The following is a 22,140-nucleotide window of genomic DNA, read 5'->3' as shown; positions in this document are numbered from 1 at the left end:
AGGACGAGTCTGCTCGAGAGAATCTCTCAATCAATGGTTTGAAGACTTGTTAAATTACCAATCTACTGAAAAACCGCCAAGACCCCGTATCTTTCCTTTGTACAAAATTTCAAGGAACCATAATATTTTAACGACAGCTTTATCTGCAATCTCTTAGAAAGTATATTCTTCATTTTATGTGACTTTTGGATTCTTTTAACGTTCAAATGGTTAAATGTCGCGGACTCAATGGGACACCTTACCTTCGGTCAAGAGACTTTTGTGCTCTTCAACTCTTGCCCAGCAAAGATGGCCATAGAAACAGATTTCGTCGGTTTGGTTATAACACGGGGCTCACTACCACCCACTTGGAACTTTTAATGATGCCTTTTTATTAATGCGATGAGTACAGTTTTTATGATTGGAGCAGTCTTTAAAGCTTCAAGATCAGTGATCTTAAGATCTTGAAACGACGATGGTTCGCTGCGTTTATCTGTGTTATGTTGAGCGCAGACAATGAGCAAGACCCTGTTGGTTGCGATATACACCAATGGTTTCACCGGCACGAGATGCTTGATGGTCTGCATTCATCTTGGCTGGATTTGGATGGTTAAGCTTAGAATTATATTAATTAGGATAATAAATAATAAAACAGGAAGAATAATGGAATTAATTACCTTTGGAACATTTATAGACGAAAAGATTTGTTTTTAGAATTTTTTACTTTGAATTTCACTATGACTGCGATCATGTACGCTAAACTATTTTTATGAGGAAATTTATTAGGCGTGAAAGAGTGGTTACTCATAGTGTTTGTTTTTACTATTGTGAACTTTTTCGGGATTTTTTCTTATTTCTTTCAATTATATACATAAATCTTGTTTATAGCATTAATGTACTAGAAAGTATGCCGTTCCGTTCCACGCCAATGTTCTGTTATATGCTAGAAGCATACGGAAACTGACCCTACGATTACTAAAAGGTTCCGAGCCTTTGTTAGCATCTGCCTTGGCTGTGTCCTCCCAGTAATTTGGCCTGAGATAATCTTGAACGAAGGGCTGAGCGGGCAAGCTAAGAATGCAATGGAATCCACCATCTCAGGGTGGCCGATGATTGGCTCACTCCAGAGGCACAAGCCGCAGAACAGTAGAGAAGGAGTTACGTCTCTCTGGTTTAATGTGAGTCCCTGCCCCTGCCTCGTATCCCACGGTCTTCTTAAGACACGGATTGATTTTGTGACCACAATCATAGCACCGGTACCAGTTTATTCATACTGGTGGATGCAAGACCTACGTAAATCTCTACCGAAATTTGGAGTATGGTATCCATGCTGAAACATAACAGCATACTTGAGGTCCGAAGAAATCGCTTGAACCATATCAGGGCCCATGAAACTTTCACAACAACCGAGCTAAACGCACATGAAACAGGAATTCTCCTGAAATATGTGAATTTACAACCTATTTAGGCTTCTATACATGCCATTAAACCCCTGGTAAGGTTTCGTGACCTACTGTCAGATGAGTCCCCGTGCAGATTCGGGTCTGATCGCCCTAATAGGTTTTTTTCGCCTATTGTATCACGACCAAAGTGAATACAGCCTTTTCCGTAGCCACCATTACGGAGGTTCTCTTCGACCAACTGATTTGGTTTGTTTGGTTGCCCAACTTTGTCATCCCTACCTCTGAGAAACAGTCGAAAAGGAGTATAGGCTTTCCGTCCCCTTAGAAATGAGAGCAAAACTTTCAAACGTTGTCAAAATTTACTGGATTTCGGTGGCTCAGGGCCTACTATTCTATGCGACTCTAACAAAGAATCCTCCGCAAATGTTCATTTGCTGCTTTATGAGTCAATACACGATGCCCCTCTCCTCCTTCTCCAAAATTTTCTTCTTCTTTTTCTTTAGCCTTTGCCCCGTTTACAAGCTGGTCGGTTTGTCGTGATCGTCTGGATGCAGTCGCGAAACTTTCAAATCACCATCCAGCGTATCAAGCTATCATTGACATTTTGGTCGTTTTCCATCGACTCCCAATCTTGGCAAGTGAATTCTCCTTTGCGTGAATAACATGACAATGGCTCCATATCGATCGTGAAAATTTGTGCCGTAAAAACATGTAGATATCTGCCCAAATGAAGTTGAAAATGGATTTGGATCGAGATTTTAGAACTAAGTTTTGCATGAGTATAAATGAGGTTGGTTGGCTTAGTGCCTGGCTTTTGAAGTTGAATTGATGGTCAGCAATATACTAGCTAGAAGGGAAGATAACTTGCCTAGCAAATGCATTTCAAAAATTTTTGACACGGTTAGGAGAACGCCAATAGGTCGGTAGGACTCTACTTTATATTTGGACCTTGGGTCTTTTCGTAACTTCAGGAGTTCTATCTTCCCTTTCTTTTATTACCTCTTTTAAATATAGTGTAGTGAGTTTTTAATGTCATCGCTGGTCTTTAATTTGACAGAAGGACCGGCCGAACTAACAGCTACCTAGCGATAGTTTCTCCAATTTGTACTCCGGATTATGAGGTGGGTTAGGGTTGCTTAAAATATTAAAAAAAATATCGAATCGAATGAAGAGAGGTCGTTAGTTGATATGGCTCCTATTAGTTGGGAATTAATATTTTTGGTTACTCCCAGATCAATGATCTCCTGCTGTTTTTGTTGAACGATAACCAGCATGTGGAGAGCCACCTATTACGCATTGCGAGTTGTAGCAAGCTGCTTGTTAAGTGGGATCATTTGTGGGGTGATTTGGCATTAAACTGGATTTTTTTTGTGTAGTTCACTGCACGCTACGTAAACGCTCTTAAGTTTACAATTGGATTTGGTATAGACGTACGTTTGGTAGTTTTGGGACTGGACCAATGTGAATCCCTTGTACGGTTATTCGAATATTATTCTGCGATGTTGGACATATCGTAGGTCCCTTTTGTATTTTGCTAGTTCTGATCTCAGCTCCACTTTTAACATCCTACATTTTATACTAACTTAGTCTTGCAATGTTAGATAATTACTGACATCTACTCGGTCAATGCCATTGTCAATATCTTTTATTTTAATTCTAACGTCTTTAGCACTTTCAAGCTGATATGTGTAATACTGGTAGTTATCCAACTTGGCCACTATTTGAAGGTACTGTACTTCTTTCTCTGTTGAAGTATAGAATGTAAAATTTACTCTCGCAAACTAGCTTTTTAGGCCACTGATGTTCACTACTCTGGATGGGCCAAGATTCAAATTGGGCTTTGTCAGTCGGCTGCCACCAGTGATTCGGGCAACGCCTTCACTGTTTAAGCCAGATTAGTAGTTATTCGCATGGGGTCTACTGTCTTTCAGGGATCCAGCTTTTGTAGTTCAGTGTTGCTACTTATGAAGTACTTGCTGCGAAGAGTAAATTTTCTAACGCAGTACTTCAACATTCGGATCTTCTATTCCTAGGAATGGAAGTCCTCGTGAAGGCCTCTTTCCTTCAGGATCGACTTATCTAACAATGGAATGTTGCAATGATTTCTGTTGCCTTCCTATTTCTTATTTGCCTTTCTAGTGCACTGAATTTTATTTTGAGAGCTTCTACGATGTTAAGAGTAATGAAGAACATATGAAGTTCTCAGGATCTCCCAAAATGTGAAGGGGGAAGAAGGTTTGTTTGGAAAATAGCTGAAGAACAGGGAATTTCCAGTTGTTCTGAGGAGAAAAGAAAAAAAAAACAGAGGTAAAATTGCAAAATTAGTTCCTTGATGGCATACATAGTCAAACCAAAAACAGATGATAATCATTATCAGAAATAAAACAGTACCAGAAAGGAGGACAAAAAATATAAGAGCGCGTCGCCCATTCAAAGATAGGAGGCAGAAACCAAGGAGGTTGGAAAAGTGATGCCTGAGAGTGGTGCGTCCAAGCAAACTGACGTTGAAATGGAAAGGGCATAGAGGTTGCAACAATTTCAAGAAAAAAAGGATAAGCAAAGAAAGGAAGGGAAAATGTCATTTTGGGGCGGAAATGTCTAGCAAAAGGAGCACAGTTTAGTTAAAAAATCACTTAGGAACAGTGCCACAACCGGATTGAAAAATATGAAATATTTATCTAGGTCAAAGATATGGTCGGTGTTACATCTAAGGAAAGATTATTTTTACTGTAAGTGAGTAGGTTGAGGTTCCTCCTTTTTGGCTACTGACGCTTCACTCAATCTTTACTGCGTTCATTTTTCGCCTCAGGAAAAGTATCTCAAATGGCGACGATTGCACCGCTGCTAGAATCATAGAGGGACATACCATCTAAATAAGCAAGTTTTCTTGAAGACATAATGCAAGTATACCATGTACATTATCAGGGCACGATAGAAAGGAATTACAGGTAGAAACAACGGACTTCATGTAAATCGAGCCAATACTACATGGTCGACGGACTCGACAACTAAAGCGGGAGCTCTTTACTGGTAAACATATTAGACATAAATATCTGTATTACATCTGCTCTCACATTGTCAGACTTTGGGACATGATGAGTTGAAGAGGACGATAACATCAAATAATAGGATAAACTTCAGACTGGAAGACGCTTCGCTAAATAACACCGTTTCTTTGAAATTTTTCTTTATATTAAGCAGCTCATCCTTCGGCTAATCAACATCAGGGAGCTGCATATTCCCACATATTAAGACCTAGATGCTTGTAAAAAATTGAATTATCCATATCTAATTCCAAAAGCCTTTAGATTCAATAGTATTACCGACGGTAATCATGGAAGAATTCTTGAAAATTTGCAGCAAGATGTATGGCGGTAAAGCGCTAAGAATTAAAAAGGTATATTAGTTGGATAGAAACTTTACTATCTTATGAAAGTGTCAGAAAATAGAGCTGATACCATTTTATTTAGTTTTCGCGCTGTTTACAAGCGGGGTTGATCTGGATATAGTCGCGAAGCTTTCAATCCACCACCCAACGTATCAAGCCACTGTTGTTTCGGCCAGCCTTTTGATCGCTTACCATCCACTTTGAAGTTCAGACCAATCTTGGTCAGTGCATTCCCGTTAGTGCGAATTACGTGCCTATACCATCGAAGACGCTTCTCTCCCAATTTGAATTTTCCATGCAACCCCATATCGATCGCGGGTATCCTAATTTCGGAGGTGATCCAGGCGTCACCCGTCACTAGGCCGAAGCAACATCTCCATTATCGCGAACCGCAGTTCATTATTTTGTATAGTCGGCTAACATTCAGAACCATAGAAGGCGACAGGGGGACGGCATTTGCGATAAATTTTAGATTTGAGATGTTCGTTGATACGTCGATCACAAAAACGACGTAATAAAGCGCGTATTTATCGGCCGAATGGCTTCGCTAAAAGGACAGCCAAGGATTAAATGTATTTCCTGAAGAAATCTAAGGTTTGTGTACTAGGTATAGCAGATTAATGGTCAGTTAAGATTTTATGGCTAAAAATCACATTTTACACACATATTCTTAAATGCGTTTTTCTGGAAACTGCAGTCAGCCGTTAATCTCCTTCACAGGACCATCGCAAGATTTGCGGCATATGCAAGTTTCTTTTATGATGCGATATACACTTCTGAAATCAGTTTGATCTGCGTCATCTTCCGCTTGTTCTCGCGCAATAACAACTTCCCTTTTCTCAGGGCGCACTACGCTGAACTTCTCGCGATTTCGGATGCTATCTAAGTTCGTCTGACATCAATCGCAGTGGTCAATAGAGCCTTCAACCCTTCCGTTCATCGATCCGCCTCCACGATTCTGCAGTCGGACCAAATTTATGACGCCCCTTCGGGTCGTGGCTGACGACTTGCGCTGCACCCGAGAAAAGAGTATTTTTCATAGCAACACAGGGCTTATCGATATTCTCAGCCGGTTAGTCAGTAGATCTGCCGCTCGATAAGAAAGATAGCTCTACCACTATCAAACGACAACTGGGTCGTACAAGCGGTCGATGTTGAAATGAGCGGCTCACAGTTTCCTAATCTTGCGGGAAGTGGCGGACGCAACATGCAAGCGAACATGAGAGACCATTAGATGGTGATTCCTTTCAAGGCCGATGTCAGTCCAGCAGACAAGACATAAATCTACTGTTGATCACAAAGTGGTCAATTTGATTGTCGTACAGTGTCTGTCAGTTGAAACCAAACTGGCAGACTCTGTGTTCGAACAATGTGCCCCTAATAAGGCGGTGGAAGTTGCAGAACTAGATAAACCTCCCACTATTATCGTTACGGCCATCAAGACCGTGCTTGCTCATCACATGTCCAAGTAGGGTGCTGTCAAACCCATCTCGGCATTCAGATCACCCATCACGAGCAAAATGTCACCTTTAGGAAGACTCTCCTGAACTACGTGTAATTGCTCGTGGAATGCATCCTTTTCCACTACATCCTGTGAGGAGTGGCCAGATCTCCCATCAGGCGCGATCGCAGCTGGCGGATGGGGGCATACCTATTGATGTGAAAATATGTGTTCATGCACTTTTCTTTTCTGACTGTGCATGGATTAGTGTTTGCTCATCTCTGGTGCGTGGACCAAAATGGCTATGGGAAGGACATCCTGAAAATAGAACCAAGATGGACGAATTCAAAAGGAATAAAATTACGGTGCAGGGGCTCGGAACCCCAGCACTGGCGGCTTTTGGGAGTGAGCAAGCGGGCTCCCAGCCGTCGATATCCCTCGACCGCAGTGCCTCGGTGTTGGACAACTTGGCCACTGTTGCATCTAATACAACTGTTTTAGATTTGGAGAAGGAGGCGTTCAAACGAAGCACAACTCTGCCAAGAGCACCAATTGCAAAGGCAGAGGATGATGGGCTAAAAGGAGATACCTGGTCAGAAAAGGCGATTTTGACACCCATCGGATTTGATCAAGAGGTACTCCACAGCAGCGAATAGATCCATTCAGAAGAAGCTCATGAACTTTACGATCTCCTCCAATACCAAAGCCAGCAAAAGAGAAAGTCCATGGGAGATCAGTAATTGAAAAAGGCGAAGGAATCAGTAAAAAGAGTAATCTGGCCAAGACTCACCGAGAACAGAGCCCGGACCCAGAAAAACAACCTTTTATACAACTTGGTACTAAAATAGTTGAGCTGTCCGAATTCATGAAAGACAAGCACAACCTGCACCAAGCCATTAAGAACATGGTGTGAGCCATCAAGGTGCTTTACAATAGGTCCCAGGAAGAAGTAAGAAAGCCTAAGGAAAAGTCGGACATCCCAGCCCCAAAAGTGTCACAGGCTACCCAAGTGACACCAAAGCACAAGGTCATCGATATTCGATCAAGTAAACGAATGCGGGTCAAAGAGGGGGAAGCTTTGGGGAACTAATAGGCACCACAAAGGAAAAAAGTAGTCTTAACCGTTAAGTTCAGAAGGGCCTAAAGTGCCCAAAGTAGGAACGTCGGCTAGCGAAGCGAAACCGAAAGAAATAAGAGCGGTGATTGGACTAAGGTCGTGAACCGCCAACTAGAATAATTGCGATTGATTCGGTAGTTATTTTTATTCATTAAAGAAGCCTTGAAAAAACACCAAGATTCACAAAAATTTAGCTTTTAATATTTTTTAATAATCCTAATTTGTGGACTGTAGTTAAGTCCGGACACTAAAATGCCATTTGCTGCTGAAGCTTATCAGGCTGGGGGAACCATCGCCTGTGTGGAGTCAGGACACTTGAACATCGCTGGTAATGAGGAGGCTATTACGTACTGGTAATGAGGACAGACTAGCTCACCAAAGGTCTGGATACATCATGGTGGAATTAAAGCCAGCATTTGGTATCCGGCCATCCACTGTTAAGTCTACACTGAAGGGTCAATAATTTACCTAGCAAACAAATTGGAGTATTAGGAGCAATACAATTTGGCATAGAGCCTTAATATATGGAGGTATTGTTGCCCCTTGATTTTAACCATTGCAAAAATAAGCTTTAAGTGCACAATAATATCAAGGACACTCTAAGTGATTCCCGTCAAAGGATGCAAAGCATAAACAAAAAAAAAAATTAATAGCAGTCCGATTGATAATTAATGAATTAATTAATTCAACCTTAAGAGTCATTGAAAGAAACATTGTTTAAAAATATTCCTGTTTCCATTGTGAGACTCAGAGATTGGGTGACTGACGAACACTTACATACATACTCGCGTATAAAATGCCATAATATTAATGAATACTTAATACTTTTCCTAACATTTCCAATAACAATTTCAAATCAATTTAGAACATTCCAAAGTGACTACCGTTTTGCTTAATCGCAATGTTATAATGATCAGTAAGCGATGCTGCAATGTATCCATATTTATCTCCAGAAAACTTGAAATACAAGAAAGTCTATAAAAAGCTAGCGTGAATTAATAAATAATTAAGTTCCGGTTCACTAGTGACGCTCCAAAGATGACTGTTTAATTGTTTAGCCAAGGTCAGACTGAGTTGCTTTTCTAGCCCGTCATAAACTCGTTGCATTCAATTTTCCCGAAAATGCAGTTTATCAATTAAAATAATGTCAAGATGAATTTATGACTCAACCAGTTGTTTGATCAAAAATGGTTTTATTGATTAGCTATATATCGCTACTGTATGACGCTATTTAGCTAGTAAAAGTAAATGGCTATATATTGTGTTGTATCTTTAGAGTAAACCAACAAACCAGAAATCTTGAAATTCTTGAAATATCAAGTCAATCATCATCATCAATTATAAGTAAATTATGCATTTCCATTGTGATAACAAATGACGGGAATAGTTTACTATGAAACCTATAAAAGTATTTTGATATAATTCAATAATTTTGATGATAGGTTACATCATTAGTGTTTTCGCTGTTAGACAGCCTTTACGGACAGACATACAAACACAACTATATATACTTTGATGATCTTGGCCCTCTGCCCTTACTCCATTTAATCGTGATCGGCCCAGCGAAGTCAACGCCAGCTCGAGCAAAGGGTTTACCAGGTTCTACCCTTCGTTCGGTAGTTCTCCCATTAATTGTTGACCCGGCTTTGCGTTTACTCGAAAGCAGTGTGTATCTTTCCTTCCAAACTGGTTTACAGCAGTTATTCCATCGATATTCCAATATTTCGTTCGAATCGTCGAATGTACCAGTTAGGATGGACCGTTTTATGTACACCTGCGTCGCCCTCCAATTTAACCTTTCTAGAAACCACTTAGATCGCACTCTTGACCTTGTCCTCTCTAACCTTCCTGTGCCTGCCTTTCCTAATCCCTTCGAGCCCCGTCTTACGTTGCCCTTGATGCCCATTATCCTGCTCTCGTGTTCGATGCTCAGATATTCCGACTCCACTCTCCTGTCGCTTGCAAGCCTACCAAACTCAACTTTCGTAAGGAGAACTGCGAAAGACTCAACTCAGCCCTGACGGCAATCAACTGGGTCCCCCTTCTCTCTCTATTTACCTGTGCCCAACATCTTCTCTCAACATCTTCTATACCATTTTATCTGATCTTCGTCCTTGTTACGTCCTCTCCTCTCCTAAGTACTTACGCTCTTACCCCGCCTGGTTCACCGCTGAAGTTCACAAAAAGCTACGTCAAAAACAGATTGCGAGGAAGAAATTCCTGTCTTCTAGAAACTCTGCTTACTTAGTTTTTTTGAAATCCCCACGCTCTTCGGTCAAATCCTTAATACATAAGTCCAGAAACGAATATTTGACCAGTGTGGAAGACTCACTGAAGCGGGGAAACCTGAAACCTTTCTGATTCCACATTCAAAACTCCCGCTGTTCTGATCAGTTATCCACTCCGTCCATTAAATTCCCTGGCTCCTCAGCTAACTCCCCACAACTATCTTGTGATTTACTCTGTCGCTACTTTTCCTCAGTATATTTTCCCCCTTCTTCCCCTGAATCCCTCCAGATAGTGGATGTAGCCTGCCCCGCATCGCCTATCATTCCCCTTCTTACCCCTATCCTTGTCGAGTACCTAATTGACAAACTTGATGCCAATGTCGCACCTGGCTACGATGGTTTTCCAAACCTTTTTTTGCTCAAAACTGTTAAGTCCATCTTTCTCCGCTTTCTCTTATTTTCAACAAAAGCCTCGAAGAGAGTCATTTTCCCGGCTTGTGGAAAGAGGCTCGCATCATCACCATACATAAAAGTGGCGATCGTATGCTTGCCGAAAATTAGCGCTTCATTTCCCTCCTTTCCTTCTGTTCCAAAATCTTGCAAAGATATGTCAGCGACTGGTTGTCCGCCCACTTTGGCCACCACATAGTGAAAGAGCAACACGGCTTTGTTAAGCGTAAGTCCACTGCCTCCAACCTGCTTGACTTTACTAACTTTGTCGCCAAATGTCTAAATTCACCACAGGAAGAACATACCATTTACACGTCTTCGACACTGTAAATCACAAGATACTTCTATCCAAACCTTCGTCTCTAAGCGTGGCCATACCACTTGTTTTATGGCTTGCGGCTTACCTTTTCAACCGATCCTGGTGCATCACTATTGACGGCTGCACTTCCCGCACCTCCTCCCTCTCCTCTGGCGTCCACATAGATCTATTCTGGGCCCTTTGTAATTTTTATTTTTTATTAATGGTCTTCCCCTTCTTTTTACTTGTCCCTATTTGCTCTATGCCGACGATTTTAAGCTGTTTTCGCTATCTCGTCGCCTATGCGCTGTGTTTTCCTTCAATTGAACCTAGATACTCTGGTTCACTGGCGCCCGAATAATGGTTTAGCACTAAACGTCAGAAAGTGTCATTCTATGTGCTACTCCCTAAAATCCTCACCCACTTCTTTCTCCTACTCTTTTAACGGACATTCTTTATCCTACTTAAATTTCACTCAAGACCTCCGAGTCACACGACAATAAGCTCCTCTTTGACACCCATCGCCTCGAAGTCACCAATCAAGCTGAAAAATTGTCAGACTTTATACTTCGCTCCTCCACTGATTTTTACCCCATCCGAATCTCCTTAGCTCTCTTCAATTCCCTCATCAGGAATATCCTCGAGTACTGCTCCGTGATCTGGTTACCCTCCCGTAACAGTGATTCTCTTGCCCTCGAGAATGTGCAATGTAAATTCATCCGTTCCCTGTTCTTTAAGAAAAGCTTTCCTCGCGTGGACTACCCCTCGCGTCCCCGCCTTCTGAACCTTCCCTTCCTACAACAGCCTAGATCCTATCTGGATCTATGTACATTTTTGAAACTTTCCTCGGGTCTGATGGACTGCTCCGCCGCTCACGATATCACCTGCCGTCCTGCGTCTTATAACACACGTAGCGCCTTATAACACACGTAGTGCCCTTCGCAGAGTTCGAAGTCTACTTTCATTCCCCGACTCCTCGGCTTTGCCGAAATTACCACGCACAACAGCTTGGTCCTTTTGACTTCTCTACTTTAAGTAGTTCTAAGCGTCATCATCATCAACGGCATCATCATCATCAATTAAGGCCTGCCTTAATAAGGAACTGCGCAATGCAGACCACATTGCCTCCTACAGTATACTGTAGTGTACCGTTACGGTCTTGAATGAAGTGCTCTAACACACTTCAAGGCCTAGATCCAATATGGATTGTTGCGCCAACGATTATTATTAATAAGGAACTCCAGACATCCCGATTTTGCGTTGAGGTCCACCAACTTGATGTCCCTAACAGCTGTTTAGCCTACTCTTCTTCTTTTTCTTCAGCCTTTGTCCCGTTCACAAGCGGGGTCGGCTCGTCGTGATCAGCTTCGCCATTTAGCTCTATCGAATGCCTGATCTGGGTGCAGTCTCGAGGCTATCAAATCCCCATCCAGCGTATCAAGCCACCGTTGCTTAGGTCTGCCTTTTGGTCGTTTTCCATCGACTTCGATGTTCAGACCAATCTTGGCAAGCGAATTCTCGTTTGCACGAATTGCCTGACCATACCATCGAAGACGCCTCTCTCGCAACTTTCCACGATCGGTGGAACCCCATAACGATCGCGGATATCCTCATTTCGAATGTGATCTAAACGTGTGACACACTAGTCCAACCATAGAGAGCGACTGGACGAACGACATTGCGGTAAATTTTAGATTTGAGACGTTCGTTGATACGTCGATCACAAAGGACACCAGTTGTGGAACGCCACTTCATCCAGGTTGCGTTAATGCGTGAAGCAATTTCATAACGCAGTTTTCCATTGGCTGACAGCGTTGATCCGAGGTATTTAAATCGCTCAGTTCTGGGCTGTTTAGCCTACTAACCTACGCCATCGCTCCATCTCAGGCAGGGTCTGCCTCGTCTTCTTTTTCTACCATAGATATAGCTTTTACAGACTTTCCGGGCTGGATCATCCTCATCCATACGGATTAAGTGACCCGCCCACCGTAAACTATTGAGCCGGATTTTATCCACAACCTGACGGCCACGGTATCGCTCATAGATTTCATCGTTATGTAGACTACGGAATGGTCCATCCTCATATAAGGGGCCAAAAATTCTTTATAGGATTCTGCTCTGCTAATGTGGTTGCCATCAACTCACAACAGTAGCGCTGCACAGTTCCAAGCGCGGGATTGATTGTACTTTCAACGGGGCAACCTTGGATTTTGATGTTACGAGTCTAACTGTGGTGGAGCCATCACTTTCTTCAATGCGCACGTAAATGACAGCTGCATACGCTGCTTCTGATGCATCACAAAATCCGTGGCCTTGTATGCGGGTTGAACTGTCGCAGTGTAACCACCTTGGAATTGAAATCTCCTGTAGAACTGGTAGCTGTGGCCGGAATGTTCGTCATTTCGCACCGACTTCCTTTCCTACTGGTTCATCCCAATTTGTTTGTTGTAGCCACAATTGCTGGATCCATATTTTGTCTACAACGGTACATGGTTGCAACCAGCCCATGGGGTCGAATAACTTTGCGATCTCAGAAAGAAGCTGACGTTTGGTTGGCGCATTATTAGTAATTTCTTCCTGCTTCACTTTGAAGAAAGAATCCCTTGCTGGAGTCCACCGTAACCCTAATATTTTGACGTGCTTGTTCTCATCGATGTTTAGTCGTACATTTGTTTCCCGGTCAGAAGCAGGAATAGATTCCAGCAAATCATTGTGATTTGCTACCGATTTTCGTGAATTGAAACCTCCTTTTAGTAACACTTTTATGAGGCCCTGGTGAAGTGCCTTGAGGGTATCTCTGCCGGTTATGATATCATCCACGTAGAAATTCACTTTCAGCACTCGACAGGTTTCAGGATGGTCCAACTTTTCGTCGTTTGCCTGCTGATGGACGGTCCGGATTGCCAAGTAAGAAGCCGAAATTTTGATCCTGTAGGTGTACCATTATTTGGCGGTACATCTTCTCTATATCAGCTGCCATTACGTACCGATATGTCCTCGACTTCATCAAAATCCGCACGATACTTTTCTGGATACTTGGACCAATGAGTAACGTGTCGTTGAGCGATTTGCCTGATGGTGTCAACTGAGATGCATTGAACACGGTTTCCAATTTCGTAGTTGTACTATCATCTTCGCACATAGCGTGGTGTGGCAGATAATAAGTAGGACTCGAAAATTTATCTTGTTTGGGTACTTCTCCCATGTGACAGAGGTTTGAGTATTCTTCCATGAGTGCTATGTACAGACATCTCAAGGATTCGTTGCTGGTTAGCCGTTTTTCCAATTGTGCAAATCGGATATGTGCCTTCTGAATAGAATTGCACAAGGTTGTCCCGGGCTCAGTGTCCTGCTTGAACGGAAGTCGGATAACGTACCTCTCAGTGCGGTCTCGTCTGGTGGTTTGCCGATACCATTCAATGGCTGCATTCTCATCGGACGTCACAGGTTGCTCAGTCAGTACTTCATTGACTTTCCAAAATTTTTCAACCATTTGGTCAGTAGTGTCTTCCGTGGCTATCAATGAATGTACGCTCGGTTGAGTGGTTTGCGAAGAAATTTGGCCAAGCAAAACCCAGCTGAATTTTGTCCTCATTGCATAGGGAGATCGTCTCCTGAATCCTGGTGGCACGATGTCACTGTAGGTATCAGCTCGTAGTAAAATGTCAATCAGTTCGGGGGTTCCGCACGTGGGGTCAGCCAAATTTTTGATGGATAGCGTCACTGGAGGTTTAACTAGTGCCCTGACTGCTGGACATAAGTTAGTAATATTTATATACTTGTGGAGAAATTCTTTTTTGCGGCAATTCTTGAACGCAAGTTTTCCACCGGCTAAATTGAGGATAATTCCAATTTTGTGCAAACAAGGTACAAGGTTCCGGCGTTGAGAAGAGTAAAAGTTACTACAAGTACCACTTTCAATAGATACTTTTATTTTTCTGGAAATTTACCTAAATGAAGTCCAGACTGAATATCGAAGATTCTCAAACCACAACTAATGTTTCATAATTTTCGTAGACAAAGAGGATGTTGACCTCTACCAACTCCAAAGTGAAGGTTTTGTTAAACCTGCAAGGTACACATGTGTATGTTATTTTCAGTGTCAAGAACAAGAAAATCAATAAAAAGATACTTTGATTATCAAAAAAATTCCAAGCTGGATTCAATATGTAAATCACCATCTGAATATTTATCTAAACCTTCCTCGCAGTTCGGTGCCGAAATACAATAGATTCTGTCTTGGATCTGAAGTGGCACCGTCAATAATTATGCGCGTTAAACGGAAGACATTTAATTATTTAAGAAATATACTCGTACCCTATTATCAACGCTTCTGTATGACTTGACGAGTATGTTGTGTGGAGACGCCATTTCAATATTCGAAAATTATAATGAAAGATTTCACCTCCAATTATCCATAACTCATCGTAGTCATCGACATTAGAGCTGAAGGTAGAGGTCAACAAGTTCCATGCTAAATGTATAATCATCTTCCTTTCACTAGCCATCGAATTGCACTAAAAGTGTTCTATAAGGTCTCGTGATTTTATTTATTTGCGTTTTATTTTATAACGCACACGTTAATATGCTGCAGTTAATGCGTTACTTAGTTTAGATGATTGAAGAAACAATGACAACTATTCATAGTTAATTTCGAGACAATTAGTAACATATTTTCACCGTGAGTTGGAGGCTGAGAATCTTGCGAAAAAGTTTCTTACTAAACTAAAGGAAATGCAACTAGGGAGACCGGAAGCTTGACGCTTCAGGTATAAAAGGTTTTGTGTCTCCCTATGTGGGCAGGTCACTACCGCTAACAAAACTGAGCGATTTAAATATCTCGAGTCAACGCTATCAGCCAATGGAGAACTGCGTAATGAAATTTCTTCACACATTAACGCAACCTGGAGGAAGTAGCATTCCACAACTGGCATTTTTTGTGATCGACGTATAAGCGAATGTCTCAAGTCTAAAATTTACCGCAATGTCGTCCTTCCTGTCGCTCTCTATGGTTCTGAGTGTTGGCCGAATATAAAATACAATGAACGGCGTCTTGCGGTAATGGAGACGAAGATGTTGCGTTGGACTAGTGGCGTGATACGTTTTGATCACATTCGAAATGAGAATATCCGCGATCGACATGGGGTTGAACCGATCGTGGAAAAACTGCGAGACGGGCGTCTTCGATGGTTTGGTCGTGTAATTCGGGCCAACGAGAATTCGCTTGCCACGATTAAACATCAAAGTCGATGGTAAGCGACCAAAAGCGCCACGATTACATCCAGTTCAGACATTTGATATAATAAAATGGTCAAACCGATACGACGAACCGGCCCCATTTGTGAACGGAACAAAGGCTGAAGAAAAACAAGAAGATGTAAAGAGCGATGAGTGCATGAAAGTTCCGTTTCACATAGTCAAAAATCCCTCTATGCTGGTGTGTCCTAGGATGAATTTAAGGGTGGTTTTTTAGTCAATTTACAAGAGTTGGTAATATACTATTAGTAAGTTTATTTGGGCAGATATCGGAATGAGGCATATTTTGAGGCCTAAATTTCGTCTAAGCTCAGCTTCCTGATTTTTGTTCGGATTTTTGGGTTGGGCAGTTTCCGGAAATGAGTCCTGATGCCTTACTGGCGCAATTTACAATTCACCTTAAAACTAATATCAGATTCGGATAGCGCTAATTGAGACCTTTTGAGACCTTTTATTCGATACTCCATATGACTATGTTCGAGGAAAAAAATTTGTACATCCCCCTTTTAGATGTATGAGGAGCCCCCCCTCCCTTTAAACTCCATGTAAATTTATGTCACTCACTGTATGCGTAGGATTTCATAGTTCCCATGTGTCCACCAAATTTCGTTCGGATCGGTTTAGCCGTTTTGGAGAAAAATGCGTGTAACAGACAGACAGACAGACAGTGAATCGATTTCAATAAGGTTTTGTTTTACACAACGAACGAAATCTAACGACACTAAAAAGATATTGGTTCTACATAGTTAGATATGTTCTCGCCTTCTTTTCTTCAACTTCGGCACTGCGAATTATTGGATATACCGAGTTTTGTGGCATGGTCCTTATTTGGCCAGTAGCCCGTTCGGATCGCTGTCGTTCTGTAGGCATGCATACGCAAGTGATTTATAAGCCGTAGTAATTTGAAACCTTCCTTGATTTAAAACAGATAGTGAGCGTGGACCATCACAATGGGACTCAGCCTCACTATAGCCAAATGCGGAGATCGGCTATGGTCTGCTTTCCGGTCTGTTCGTTCCCCTTTACATTCCTGTATCTTAAAACCCAGTGCACAGAGACTTTCATTGTCTCACTAGCTTAGAGGATGCCATCGCCAACTCTAAAGCTTTAATAGAACCTTGATTCTCAGTCTAAGCAGTTATATTCCGCTTGGAAGTCGCACTACAACTCATTCACTGACAAGCCTCCCGTGTTGCTACTATCTTCGCCCCAGAAGATTGTACGATTCAGATATAATCTGTTTATTCGACTGATCCGTCGGTAGAAAATTTAGGATTATAGCCTTGCAACACGTTCTCTGTCACTCCACCCTAGCTTGAAATCTAGAAGAGAAAGGAAGTCACGCGTCCGTCGCATTTTCTAGGCTCGATTCAGTTTCTGCAGTTTTTTCTGTATCGCTGTTACCGTTTGCTTTTATCGCACTCCAATTTGCTGCGGAATTCAGCATCTGCTCCACGAAATTATGGGGTTCGATAACTGCGTTGAGGGCGTCGCTTAGCCTCCCTTTTTCATTCGCGAATCTCGGACAATGGAACATAACATGCTCTGGGTCCTCGGTTGTAACTGCGCATTCGGAACAGTCTTGGAACTCATCCAATCCGAAGCGATGCAAGTACTTGCTATATTTACCGTGTCCCATAAAAAACTGCGTTAGGTGGAAATTCATCCATGTTGCGCTCGACCTATCTCTCAATACACGGGATCAGTGTATGGTTCCTAGTGACCCTTCGGAAGCTCGCAGTCACTTCGGCTGAATTCGCCCTGCTTCTCTGATAGAGACGGTGTGTCTCATTCGCTAGAAGATCCAAGGGAATCATCCCCGCGATGACACATGCTGCCTCACCAGATACCTTCCTATATGCACTGCACACCCTCAGCGCGATTAGCTGGTATGCCGAACTTACCCTTCGCTGGTTCACTGTGTTATGTATTACGCACGTCCATACAGGAGCCGCGTATAGCAGGATGAATTTCGGCGACTAGACTTTGGCCCTCCAATATCAGGCATCATCTTTGTTAGAGATGAGCTAGTCTTTGCTGCATTTTCGGGCGCATAATCCAGGTGCCCCTTGAAGCTCAACTTGGGATCGATCATTACTCCCAGGCTAATGATTGACTTTGAAACGACCTCGTTATTACCAACCCGGATTCTGACAGTGATGTTTTTCCTGCGTTTGGTAATAGCGACCCCCTTCGTCATATTTTCCGCCAGATTCAGTTTCACCATTTGGAGCGATGCTTTGATGGCGTGAATGGTTTCGCTTACATACAGTTCCACGTATTGATGGTGTTTCACAACTACTACCACTGCCAGGTCGTCTGCAGAAGCAATCAATATTACCTCCTTTGGCACGCGAAGGCCAAGCACTCCGTCGTACATTATGTTCCACAGCAGGGTCCCTAGTAAAACCCCTGGCCTAGACTGTATTTCGCACAGTGGATACAGCAAAACTTCCGTGGCACACCATATCGAGGAGATCGTTTACCTCACATCGAGGCAATTTGAGAAAATACGATATTATACTGGCTTTAAAGCGATAGTTCTACGATCGCAGAGCTTTAAATTTAAGTAGTTCTACTCACGAAGCAGGAAGAAGCAGTAGAAGAATTGAATATTCTTCGCTTCATTAGGGTATTCGCAATTAGTGTATAGATCATTTAAACAACGGAGGTATACTAGCGAGGCTTCTGACAGGTTTGCGCCACTGTGGTAGCCACCCACTACACCGAGCCGCCGCGTGTGACAGAACCTATTCCTAACAACACTGATCCGAAAGATAGAATTGTTAAATGATATTTTTTGATTTCCGTATTATAAGACCAACAAGGATAGTTGACACTGTATGAAGAAGGTTCGTTTTGCTCCTAGGGATTCTTTAGAAAGCCGAAAAAAAGTGTAAATTGTAGGCAACTATTCAGAGCTATGGAAACCTTAGTAAGATGATGTTCATCCATTTCCTTGATATGAGAGAAAGATAGAGCGGCGGTCAAAGCGACGAAGCCCGTATTCAGGCGATACGTCGGCTTGCAGAGCTTACATAAGGACACCAATGATAACGGACTGTGAATTATTCAATTAGCAATGTCTCACCAAATGGTTGTTGGAAGTGCCTGGTTTGCACCGAAAGCGGTCCAAAAACATACGTGGGACACCCCAGACGGGACACAATAAGATCAGATGAGTGTGAATACTGAAGCCATCCACAACACAGACCTACTTATCATCTGTATGGGTGAAATTTATGCCGCAATAATCCCAGCTAAAAAAGGTCCTGGAGATGAAGCGTCAAATGATCTTCACAACCACTTGAAGGACGGTACCATTGATACGGCCACAAACATACTTGGCCCTAACCGCAAGAAAAGTCGGAATGGCTGTTTCGATGATGAATGTAAGATAGCATGTAATGTAATGCTGTATTCTCAAGGAACGCGGGCACGCGCAAAGACCTATCATGTACTCGGTCGAGCAGAGAAGCGACTTCATAGACGAAAGAAGGAAGCTTGGGAGAACCACCAAGTCTGTGAGCCTTTTTGCACCATATTCTCATCGACTTCAAGGCCACCTATGACAGCATAGCATAGCTGTGTACTCGCCCATGAGGGAATTCGGTATCCCGACCCTGAGTAATGTGCGAGGCAGGATAAAAGCAGCAGGATCTCGAGATAAGCAGATACCCTAACATGCGTCCTCTTTAACTTGGCCCTGAAGAAAGTGATTCGTGATGCAGGTGTCAACGCAAAAGGCACCATCCTCTTCAAGTATAACCCGAAAGGTCCAGTTCACTTTCATCCAGATCGAGCAGGCAGTGCCAGATCTTGTACTGCACATGATTGAAGGAAAGACGAAGTACATCGTGGCTACATCAGCGCGAAAGAACAAAGATCCTACAACATCGAATCGCGCTGGCTAAACGAAAACAATAAAGATAGGAGACTACAACTTTGAGATCATTGAAAATTTCTCCTATCTAGGATGGAAAATCACAACCGATAACAGCTATGACGATGAAATCCGCGCACGGTTGTTGTCAGCCAACAGAGCCTATTTCAGCTTACAAAAACTGTTCCGCTCGAAAGGTCTGACCATAGGGTCAAAGCTCTTACTGTACAAAACAATGATCTTGCCCGTCCTCATGTATTCCTCGGAAATTTGGGTTCTTAGCAAGAAGAATTTCCAACTCTTAGCCGAGTTCGAGAGAAGAATGGTCTGAAGAATTTTCGGCCCCCAACATGAGGATGGACGATTTCGTAGTCTACATAACGACGAAATCTATGAGCGATACCATAAACGTCAGGCCGTGGATAAAATCTGGATCAACAGATTGCAGTGGGCGGGTCACTAAGTCCGTATGAATGAGGATGATCCCACCCGAAAAGTCTATAAGGTACCTATGGTAGAAAAAGAAGACGAGGCAGACCCTGCCTGAGTTGGAGCTATGGCGTAGGTCAGGATGCCAGACAACTTTTAGGGATATCGAATTGGTGGACCTCGGCGCAAAACCGGGATGCCTTATTAAGGCAGGCCTAAACCGGATACCGGTTGTTGCGCCGTTGATGATGATGATTTAAATGAGGGATGGTCATGGTGGTGTCATCATCATTGCTATGCGGTAATTAGATCTGATGTGAAGTTCTAAATGAATGATCGAGAGTCACTGCACTCATCTCGCAATAATGATAGAAGAAGAAGGAGTAATCAGCGTTGTCTTTTTGGTTCATCATTACCTCAGTATTGTTTTTTTATACCATTTTAGTCAAAAAGGTACTTTTCACGTTTTGTGAATAAAAAAAAGACCGAAAGGTTGAACTGGTAACATTTCGCTGCCTCTCATCCATTTCTGCAAAATCGCAAAAACTAAGTAGCGATTTCCGTGAATGTTGTCCACTGCATTACAAAATAATCCACTAAGTTGCACATCCCTGCGGAATCCAGCAGTTCGAAAGCAACGTTCAAAAGTTCCGGGGCGTTGGAGAAGGATGTCGCGACGCCGACAGTTGGACAGGTTCATTCTAGGCTGGATAATTGCGCAGAACGATGTTTCATAGTCACCAGATTAGAACGAAACCGTTCATCTCCGAAAATAACCAGGGAAGCAGTATGCCTCAAACTTTACATATTCCATTCTGTTGTCTAGTAAAAATGAATAAAACCTCATCATCATCATCAACGGCGCAACAACCGGTATCCGGTCTAGGCCTGCCTTAATAAGGAACTCCAGACATCCCGGTTTTGCGCCGAGGTCCACCATTACAATTATTAATACAACCTGTTTAGGTTTAATATCAAACGTCTGCTTTCGGGAATCTGAGAACATTCTCCAGGAACAGAGAATACGTAGACTCTTCGCTGAAGAACATCTTACCAAGATATCTTCGTCTGAAGTCTGAGAAGGTCGAGCAGCTACATACGAAGTACTGGGCCAACTCTTCTTCCTCCTCGCATTGGCTGCATATGCCCAAAACCGCCACTCTCATTTTTCCCATGTGATAGTCTAAGGGGCAGTGTCCCGTTAAAAGCCCTACTAGATGTCCCACTGCTTAAGAGACAACAAAAATGCCGTTCTAGCGGCCTCGGATCCCCTTACAAAGATTTTCGCGTGCCGGAAGAAGTTCAAACTTCTCTATTTGGCTGTGTGAATCCTTTGCCCTCCCCCTTCAGAGTAGACTTGACAATAGATGGCCGGATGCCAAAAGTTGGTTTTGGTTCCACTATTATGGATTCAGAACCTTGGCAAGCCAGTCTGTTTGCTTCCTCATTACTAGGGATATTTGGGTGTCTTGGCACTCACATTAGGAATTTTTCGTTCAGTCGGCGAAGTTTCAGCAGCATCTGATGACAATTCCACACCAACTGGCTTGATGTGTCGTTGCTGTTTAGTGCTGATAACGCTGAACAGATTCGAATGATGCAATCCCTCCATTTTCATCGCAAACATTCTTCTGCTGCCAACAAAATGGCATATATCTCCGCCTGGAATATGGTCGTAATTTTTCCGAGAAGTCGAGCCAACTCCATACTCAGATTTCCCGAGACCACCCCTGCGTCCAATCCGTTTTCCATGACTGACCCGTCGGTGAAGATTATAAAGTCTGTAATCCCAAAAGACTCGTGGACATTTATCGACCATTTTTCTCTTTTGGTGATACGACACGTATACGTATCTGGAAACTATATGATCGGCGAGCATCAGAGCCACCTAATGTTTGCCAAGAAATTTCCAGATGGACGCATAACGGTATGATTGGTCACCTTTCCACGTGCACATACTATCACGCCTATATGCGTCGTTTGCTGCTTTACGTTTTACCTCCAAATGGATTGGTGGTAAATTTAGAGTAGCTTCGAGTGCCATGGTCGGTGTACTACTCATTGCCCCAATAATACTTAGACAACCGGGCTGACGCGGATTCAGAGGCTCGGCAAAGTTCAGTTTAGGCCACTAGACAATGCACGCATACATTAAAATGGGCTTTATTGTTACTATGTATCATCCAATGAATCCATTTTGGTGAAAGTCCCCAGGCGTTACCTATTGCACTCCTACAGAACTAGAGCAATCTGCAGGATGAATATGGT

The 22,140-nt window shown here is 42.8% G+C and overlaps 1 protein-coding gene across 1 annotated transcript; it reads right to left on the bottom strand.

The window, feature by feature from the left end:
* Nucleotides 1–2,965: 2,965 nt before the first annotated feature.
* On the bottom strand, nucleotides 2,966–21,934 carry LOC119647230. The gene is made up of 4 exons (XM_038048072.1): nucleotides 21,832–21,934; nucleotides 13,292–14,135; nucleotides 12,713–13,233; nucleotides 2,966–3,126 (listed from the first exon to the last, which is right to left on the bottom strand). Exons 1-4 carry the CDS (start codon nucleotides 21,932–21,934, stop codon nucleotides 2,966–2,968), a joined length of 1,629 nt encoding a protein of 542 aa, XP_037904000.1.
* Between the last annotated feature and the right edge of the window lie 206 nt (nucleotides 21,935–22,140).

Source organism: Hermetia illucens, chromosome 1 (genome assembly GCF_905115235.1).
Source record: "Hermetia illucens chromosome 1, iHerIll2.2.curated.20191125, whole genome shotgun sequence".
Lineage (NCBI taxonomy): Eukaryota > Metazoa > Arthropoda > Insecta > Diptera > Stratiomyidae > Hermetia > Hermetia illucens.
This window is presented reverse-complemented; position numbering and strand designations above follow the sequence as displayed.